Below are 10,000 nucleotides of genomic sequence, written 5' to 3'. Positions count from 1 at the left end.
GAAACAAACGTGATTACACACACTCATACAGACACACCTATACACACACATGCCGCAAAATCATACCACGGTTGCCTAAAAATGAATGATTGTTTTGTATTCATGTTGACGTGCTAGGCTAATATCGGTGTGTGTGTGTGTGTGTGTACACCAGGGCTGTTGACAAAGTCACTGTAGCCCACGAGGCTCTGATTGTTAGCCTTCCACTGCTATACTATTGTGTTCATCTGCTACACTCCTTCAGTACCAACGTCATTGTCACTCGTACAGGATGAATAAATGGAACGTATGAGATGAATAAATACATAAATATCTTTATAGCTGTTAAATAAATCACATTCAAGGGGTTGTAGTCCTAGGGGGAAAGATAATTAAATTCAACTGCATATCCATTCGACTTTTATGTTTTCAGCAGCAAATAAGATGTTATTATTGATAACAATGAGGGGAAACACTGGGAAATGTCCAAGCTATTAAATATAGTGCAATATTGCTTGCAAGTAACCAATTAGCAAGGATCTCTATGGGTAACCACAGCTGCCCAGGTATAGATAGGCTTCTATTTCTATTTCCTCATAAACCTTTCACACAAAACGTATAGCCTGGAAAATACTGGGTTGCATCAACTAACTGCGTCTGCAATGATGGCTATATTCTATTCTATTCCTGAGCTCCATGTGGGCAGAGAGGAACTGAGCGGCGGACAGAGGGAACATGATGAGGAGAGTGAGGCGGTGGTGATATTTGGTGGACGGGGGGTGTGTGTTTACTGGCCAGTGAGTGGAAAGTCAATTTCAGAATGACACATGAACTCAGAGACCCCAGACCCCAGCCTGACCTATCAATGGGACCAATTTAACCAATATAGGGTGTGAGACAGGGGGGGGGGGACCACCTAATGCATGTGGGCGTGCACATACACACACACACACACACACACACACACACACACACACACACACACACACACACACACACACACACACACACACACACACACACACACACACACACACACACACAAACACCTACACACATGAATACACAAACATACACACACACACACACACGCACACACACATAATACACACATACACACACACTTGAATACACACACGTACACACACATGCACAAACACACACACATGAATACACACGCTTACACACACACACACACAGACACACACACACACACACACACACACACACACACACACACACACACACACACACACACACACACACACACACACACACACACACACACACACAAACGCACTACGCAAGATCCATAAAATGGCACGGTGACTACGACAGCTACTTCCAGCTTTTGGTTTTCTTGCAGGATAGACTACTGCTGCAGCAAGAACCCTTTTCCCTATTCAACGACTGAAATAACAGAGAATAACAGAGAGAGCAGTCGTGGCCCTGACACAACACATGAACCAGAGGTCAGGTCACAGTCATCACTACCTTGATACGTACAGGGGTGCAACTACATACCTGTGGAGAACACAACGTTCTTGGAGATGAGCTTGTGGTCCACGATGGAGAACTGGGGCAGCTCTATGCGCTCCACGCCAGTGACGGCGTTGTGCCCTCCACGCCAGTAGAACTCAATGTCATCCGTCGTGTAACCATCTGGAACAAGGGGCAAGGGGGCGGGGAGAGCCGGGTCAAGACACATTGTCCCGGAACACGAGGAAACATGCTGTTAAGATCCCCCGGTCCTCTGAACCTCCGTCCCCGAGCCGGCCCTGGCCGGATCAGGAGCTGTGAGCCGCACAGGGTTTGGGGACCGGGTCCGGGGCCCGGGTTACCATCCTCACACAGGTGACGCTCATCGCACTGATTAGGAGTCTGCTCTCTCTCTGCACCCGGGCTAGTGAACTAGGCTCAACTAGAGAAGATACGTCTCTCTCTGCACCAGGGCTAGTGAACTAGGCTCAACTAGAGAAGATACGTCTCTCTATGCACCAGGGCTAGTCGACTAGCCTCAACTAGGTCCCTGGGACTACTACCCGGGCCCTGGGACATCAGAGAAGCAGACCTAGATTCATGGTAGGTGTGATGACAATAGGAGACCCCTGTGAAAAGGGTCTCTAAGGAAGGATGTCAAATCCTTTTTAAATCGTTGTTTATACTTATACTCTTGTGATGCTTGCTTTGAGGTGAGATTAAGAATGGATTATGAAATGCAATACTCTTCTTCTGACAAAACGTTAAATGACATTCATGTGTTATTTAAGATTTGTTAACACACAATTAGACTACATTTAATTAGTAATGATTAGATGGGATTGGCAAGCAGCTTTGCCCTTTTAATAATCCATTAAAAAGATGACATGCTGTCAACATTTAGAATGATGTAGTTGGCATTCGACAATGATCATTGTAATTATTGTTGTGGTCATTATGGTTTTCCATATCAACGTCATCATCATCATCTTCATCACAAGGAATCAAACTTAAATACGTATGTATGTATGTATGTATGTATGTATGTATGTATGTATGTATGTATGTATGTATGTATGTATGTATGTATGTATGTATGTATGTATGTATGTATGTATGTATGTATGTATGTATGTATGTATGTATGTATGTATGTAAGTATGTATGTATGTATGTGTGCATGTGGGAAACCCCCCAAAATAACCAAGATCAAGTGGAGCAACATCCTCGAATAAGATGGACAGCCATAAGCAAAGTAAGCAAGTGTGTGATTGTGTATGTGTGTATGTATATATGTATGTATGTAAGTATGTATTTATATTTGTATGTGTGTGTGTGTATGTATGCATGTATATGTATGTATACGTAGGTAGGTATGTATGTTTGTGTGTGCATATGTGACTGTGGTTCATGTGTGTGTCTGATATGCCATGCATCCGGTAGTCACTTAAACATACACACTATACATTAAAAGATAGATTAAAGGCTGTTTTTAGTCCTTTTGATGAACAATTTACCAGAATAGGAAGATTTACCTCTTCCTGTTTGCTTTTGTGCTCACTGCTGAGATATCAGCAGATCGAGACAGAGAGATAGAGACCCAGATAGAGAGTCAGAGACATTGAACATAGCGTCCAGCTAAGGAAGACAATAAACGATTGAGCACTGCTCTACAACGCAGTCACCAATCAGCCACATGCACAAGGGGTTTAGGTAAAGGCGGGCAGAAAGTGAAGTGCCAAACGACCATGGTTCCAGCATCGGCTCTTGTATAATCCACGGGCCACGGCTCTGGAGTGGAGTAAGACTCCCGGAGGATGGAGTGGACAGGTGCGGGGAGGCAGAGATCAAGGGAGGACAGCGCCTAAGGTCTGCCGCCGCCCCCCCCCGCCCCCCCCCAACACACACACACACACACACACACACACACACACACACACACACACACACACACACACACACACACACACACACACACACACACACACACACACACACATTAGAAAGAGATGTTGGCCACTTTGCAAAGAAAACCAGGACTGTGATGAACAGTGTGATATTGGTATAATACGGAGAGGGACCTGTGTGTGAGCCCATAAAAGAAACAACCCGCTAGGGGAAACAGGGGCGTAGCAGGAGCAAGCATGGATGAACACGCATGCATGAGGAACACGCATGTATGAGGGGGGGCCCTGGCGTGTACACAGGAGCACGGCCCCCGGAAGAACATGCAACATGTTACATGCATGTGTAAAGATTGAACATGAATAACACACTCCAAAATACATCTCTTAGAAATACCCTCTTTGGGGACGGTCCATCTTCTATCACTCTCTCTCTCTCTGTCTCTCTGTCTCTCTGTCTCTGTCTCTCTCTCTCTCTCTCTCTCTCTCTCTCTCTCTCTCTCTCTCTCTCGCTCTCTCTCTCCTCCACATGGCTGTTACGTTATCCTCGGTCAACGCGCTCATGGCTCATCGCGGCCGTCTTACCTTGTCCTCCTCTTCCTCCTCCTCCTCCTCCCCCCTGCCTGTTCAGCCCCCCCCCCCCCCCCCCCGCTCCGCTCTCTTTAATTAATACGTGTCTGACCTATTTAGTTGCCATGCATTATTAAAAGCCCAGCCCTTCGGTGACTGCACATCGCTCACACGTGCATCGCACTTCCTGTATCTGTGTTGACTAGCGATTCAACCTTAACTTTCCTGGCAGGGGGACATTTCATTGTAATTTGGGAAACATAAATGCAGGAATGGGGGTACTCTTGAAAAAGAAAGTGTTGCTTGTGATGATGTTGCATAAGGTAGTTATTTTGGTAAAATCATACAAAAATAATGTGGTGCTCCGTGGCAATTAAATGTCTTTGTGCGAAGGCGATGAATATCTGCCTGACTGTGTGTGTGTTCAAAGTGATTTCAGGAGGATGGAAAGAAGGAATTGGCTTGTATGGAGTTCCTCCACCAAAACAAACTGACAATCGAGTGACTACAACAGTAAACAACATCACAGGTTTCATAGACTGAGATCATCGGGGAAGACAAACAGATCACGACAGCAGCAGGGATCCCCAGCCTGCGCTGCTTGTAGCTGTCAGCGCAGCGCAGCCAATTGGAAACGGCTTTACATACATTTTGATGAGCAACATGTGCAAATATATAAAAATAGTACAGCCATTATTTCTCGCGTCGTGATTCCATTTTTTCCATGTCGTTGAGTCTGAATTAATGCAATTCTACTTTGCCCTAATTCACTTCTCAGGTAGTGAATTACATAATATCCCAATTGGCTTGGATCTCCCTTATTACAGTTTTTCTCGATTGTATGCACACAAAAAATGGAACTATGCACACAATCCTGAAAACTTGGAGCTCATGTATCAACTACAAGACTCCAGACTGCTAAACTCTAAGCACAATTCCACTGTTTTCACATTTTTGCTCAAATCTAAGGACTAATCTCATAATTTAGCACACTTGGTTCACCTGGATCACTAGCCTTCAAAACGCAACAACTAATTACCAATAAGTCTAACTCACTTCTCACCTGTTCAAACTCATCTGGCAAAACACTTCAATCATGTGTCAGAGCATAAAAGAGGACTCGGTGAGCTCTACTGTGTTGTAGATAGGGTCTTTTGGCCTGATCAGGATTGGAGGTGGGATACATACTGATTTACATGTAGATCTGTTTCACCTCATTTATATATTTATTTTTTGTTGGCCTATGAAAAGCTTTTCATGCAGTCAGTTCAGCTGAAAAATGTTCTGTATTACAGTAAAAAAAAGAATATTTGCTTTGTTACCTTTTTCTACTTGTACTTGCACTGATTTCATCATTACATCCCCTGAAAGACAGTCTAAACATTTCAGGGGATCATTTTACTTATCAGTGCAATTACTGTACTGTAATTTACCAAAATAGGTAACATTGGTGTGTTGTCAGAACATCAACCATAGGTGTACAGTATGACTCTGGGTAGCTGGGATTGTGAGTTTAGCCCAATGGAGCTCATTGGATTGACAAATATGCATTGTATCCTATTCTAATACGCTTGTGTCAATGAAATATTTATATGATATATTCACAGTATTGTATTACAATAGGGCAACAGTCTTTACACTATATGTACCACCTAATTGCAACTTTAAAAAATAAAGCTATTTCTAAACAATTGTATCTTACATATTAGAATATGTAACATGGCCTCATAAAGCCACAACATATGTAAATAGTATTTTGATGTTAGTGTTTTGAATTGATCATACCAGTGATCAATTAGTATATAATTGATGCTCTCCAAGAGATATTTATTTGATAGCTGTGTTTACTATTTGGTGGAAAAAAAAATTGAGAAGAATTTGTTTGGTTTTGACAAAATGATTAACTCTTCTCAGGTTTGTGTTTAGCGTTTTCAGAAATTGAGCTATAGTTTCAGAAAACGTGTTTAAACGATTGAAAGAAACTGTAATTGCCCCTCAAACTCGAACTACTGCAGAGGCAGAGAGATAGAGAGAGAGAAAGAGGGAGGGAGAGAGAGAGAGAGAGAGAAAGAGAGAGAGAGAGAGAGAGAGAGAGAGAGAGAGAGAGAGAGAGGGAGAGAGAGGAGAGAGAGAGAGAGAGAGAGAGAGAGGGAGAGGGAGAGAGAGAGAGAGAGAGAGAGAGTTAAACCTCATGTTTAAAACATCAGGGGTACACCAGAGGATATGCACTAAACAGTGTGCACGGCCGAGGAACGGGGAGCATTTAATGCAGGAAGAATAAAGTAAGAGGTGAGCCAGGGCTTGTGGCATCTTTATTTATTCATTTATTTTTGATCAGTTTGTGTCAAAGGAATTCAAACCATAGCAAGCTGTGGTTGGATGTCAGTGGGTTCAACAACACAATATCTCTGTGATGGGATCGTCAGAACCTTGTTTAATGCATTCTAAAGTTGGTGACAAAACGTTGGAAAGCTCAAATGATGAATGAAATTGAAATTGAAATGAAATTGCCCCTGATAGTATGACAAGAGATAGAAGTCACCTGAATCTGGAGAACACATCTCCCAGCTGGCAAAAGGGACCTTACACACAGCCTTGTGAAATAATGTCTCAATTTATTTATTTGAATGGGCTTTATGGATGACCATAAAAGCGCAGCTCAGAAAACCTTGCTACTGATGTCCATTTCCAGAAATTAAGTTTTGTCTAATTTAGACTATAAGAGTACAACATATTGTCTGAGAGAGGAGTAGTCTGCGGCTTTCCATCAGGCACTAGATAGTCCCTATAGTCACTGAAGAGTCATAAAAAATAATGAGACTCTCAACGTATAAAAATAGTTTTTCATTAAAAAATGTTTGAAATCATGCAAAATGAGCCCATACTCATATGTTGTAATACAGCTAAAATTGGAGCTCTCCTAGCTCTAAGTACCTCACGGACGACTCATCACCCACGCCGTTGTGCACTGAACACAGCAGGGGAAGTGAGTTAGATCATACGCACGCTGTACCATAACACGCCTCCTCCCACCACTACAAGCGTTGATCTTCGGGAATGCAATGGATCTGCTTTGTGCCCATAAAAACCAAAACAGCTGCAGTTCATACAACGTAGGCAATACCCGGTGGCACGGGGGCACGTGATCAGTTCCTCAACAGTGCACAGTACAGTAATAAAGATAAAGAACACGGCAAATCAAAAAACAACTCCCTGCCTCATCCTCACTCCGCTCCATACAGCGGCGGAGGAGGCCGGCACTATTCAAAATGCGCCTCAGATGAATCTTTGATAGCGCACGGTTCAAAGATCCTTTAATCTCATTCCTTGGCATCCAATTAAAAGGAAAATGGCCTCCACATGTTGCCGCCCCCTGTGAGTGTGGCCTAGCACGGAAAGGGGAGGACGTTTGGGACTTCACAAGCCGGCATGTGTAATTAAAGTTCAAGCAACCGACCGAAACAAGTCCAACCTTCTCAGCGTACGTAAGATCCCGAGAGGACCTAGCCTCTTGGTTTTCTGCATTAGGACGCTGATGGACACCTGGGAGGGAGTGGGAGAGGGAAGGAAGACTGGCTCCACACGACTCAGACCACTGGGGCAAAACCTACAACCATTACATGGCTGTAGTTTAATGGTCTCAAAGGTTATGGACAGTGTGGTCAGAAAGACTTTGTGTGGCTGTGCGTGTTTGCATTTGTGTGTATGCGCCTGTGTATGCGTGTGTATGTGTGTGTGTGTTTGCGTGCTTGCGTTTGTGTGTGTGCTTGTGCGTGTGTGTGTGTGTGTGTGTGTGTGTACGTGTGTGCGTTTGCGTGTGTGTGTGCCTGCACACATGTGTGCGTGTACACATATTTATGCAGACACACACTGAGTAACCTGGGTTCAACCCCGGTGTGTGTGTCCCTCTCTCTCTTTCTTTAGGCTATTCCCTCGATGATCGCGTTCCATCGAGACGGTGTGTGGAGGCTGAACGCACGACAGGGCAGAATTACACGGCAAGGAAAAATAGAAAAAGTGTCGCTTAGTGTTTTATATTTAACGCTTGGGTGAACGTGGCCTTTAGAATTATTAATTAAACAGGTGCACAGATGCGTCAGCTGCTAGGACGACGCATCTGAAAATGGTGAAAGTGGTGAAACATTAGTATAACTCTGACCCACGATGTAAAGGGGTTGACCTTCCTCAATACTGCAGTGCAGACGGGGACTATCATGTAATGGGGCTTCCCCACCTCACTCCAGATCAGCGGGCCCAGGCTAAAGCAAAGTCAAAACCAAAAACCAACTCACCTCAACTCAATTCAAATGCATAATCAAAAAAGATTTGGCTTTGATCGTATTTTCTCAATTTATTTTTCCAATTTTTCAGGAGCCTGTATAAGAGACAATCTGTTTCGTTTTCTAGCTACTGTGTAAACAGCGTGTCAACAAAGGGATGCACACGATAACAACAGCTGTAACGCATGGTCTACACCTGTACCTACTGCCAACGTCCATTGTGACAACATCTAGATCCACGTTTTGCATAAGTGCATGCCAAACTCTGGACCATCTATTTGCATCTCATAATTAACGAACCATAGCATAATCAAAGATTGTGAATCACTGAACGAGTGGAAGCCATGGGCCGCCCTGCCTCTCACTACAGGGGTCGGTTATGATTACACAGACGGAGCTCCAGCTTACAGACACAGAATAACAGGCTTCCAAACGCGCCTTCCCACCTCCATTATCCTCCATTAGCAGTCTGGTCACTGGGCTCATTGCATACTCGCCTACTCTGTGAACACTATACTGTCACAGGCTGGCCAGCTTCAGTAACTGTCCATAAAGTTCCACCAATGTATCGGTTTACCTTTCCTCTACAACCCGGCTCCAAGGACGGAAGCAACTCACCCAAAGAGTTCATCGTCTGTTAACGACCTCGTGAATTTGGAACAACATGGGGCATGCAACGCTAAATATTGTCTGTTGTCAGCAAGGTTGGAACTAAGGTTCCATCGTTAGTACTAATGAATTATATAAATTGTTCGGAGTGTATGGATAGTATATCTTGGAAGCGTCATTCTGATGAATACTTTTTTTAATATCCCATTTTCACCTTCCCCTGCTTCAAAAGTACGTTCCTGCACTGTAAGTACGTTTACATTTACATTTAGGGCATTTTGCAGACGCTTTTATCCAAAGCGACCTACGATTCGGGGTCAGCGAATTAACTTTCGTCTCAAAAAAAGAAAAAAGACAAATTGTCAAAATGAGTGCAAAAGCCTGATAGATAATTGAAAGTCTTGGTTGTTAAATTGTATTTCACATGATTTTATTTATCAATTGGACCTGCCACGTTAGATTAAACGGCATCACGTCATCCGCTGGCTGACGTCCAGGGGTGTGACGCGCTCCTGTGCGGCGCGAGCCCCCGGGTGACACTGGAGAGGAGCCAGGAGATGAGTGACAGGAGGGAGCTCAGCCCAACGCCACGGAGAAACGCAGCGAGAGATGGAACAGAAGAACGAGAGAGGGCAGATGGGGGGTATGAAGGAGGCCAGAGACACCAAGGGAGCGGCAGGCAATCTCTCCTTCCTTCTTTCCATCCGTAGCTTTGTAACACTTCCACCTCAAAGGCAGCAGACCATATCTTCACAATCAGTAGAAGCACCACCAGCTACTTTCCATGTGGTTTATGCCTGCTCGCTCTCTCCTCTCTCTCTCTCTCTCTCTCTCTCTCTCTCTCTCTCTCTCTCTCTCTCTCTCTCTCCCTCTCTCTCTCTCTCAATCTTTCTCAATCTCTATCTCCCTTCGGGTCTTGCAGGGCACAGATAGAATACACCATAGTGTTTCCAAAGCTCGAACCCACTTTCAGATGTTCCACTTGACATGGATACCACACATGCAGTGTTTTGTTCAGATGCAGATTCTCACACCTGCACATAAAGACACATTTGTCATGTTTCTTGGGTACACCGCACACACAGAGTTCCCTACTAAGCATGCCCTGTATGTGTGTATCTCTTTCTCACTCTCTCTTGCTCTCTCCTTCCCACCCGTTCCTCTAGTGAAAGCCTGATG

General features: G+C 44.2%; 1 protein-coding gene across 2 annotated transcripts in view; it reads right to left on the bottom strand.

Moving 5' to 3' along the window:
* Positions 1–10,000, bottom strand: part of LOC130385747 (gamma-aminobutyric acid receptor subunit beta-2) — a 52,106-nt gene that overhangs the window by 7,314 nt on the left and 34,792 nt on the right. For both annotated transcript variants that reach the window (XM_056594423.1, XM_056594424.1), the window contains one exon: positions 1,504–1,641. In XM_056594423.1, the coding sequence (XP_056450398.1) occupies positions 1,504–1,641 (138 nt within the window). The remainder of the gene's footprint in view (positions 1–1,503; positions 1,642–10,000) is intronic.

The sequence above is a fragment of the Gadus chalcogrammus genome, chromosome 7 (assembly GCF_026213295.1).
Source record: "Gadus chalcogrammus isolate NIFS_2021 chromosome 7, NIFS_Gcha_1.0, whole genome shotgun sequence".
Classification (NCBI taxonomy): Eukaryota; Metazoa; Chordata; class Actinopteri; order Gadiformes; family Gadidae; genus Gadus; species Gadus chalcogrammus.
Note: the sequence above shows the minus strand (reverse complement) of the source record. Positions and strands in the feature narration are given on the sequence as shown.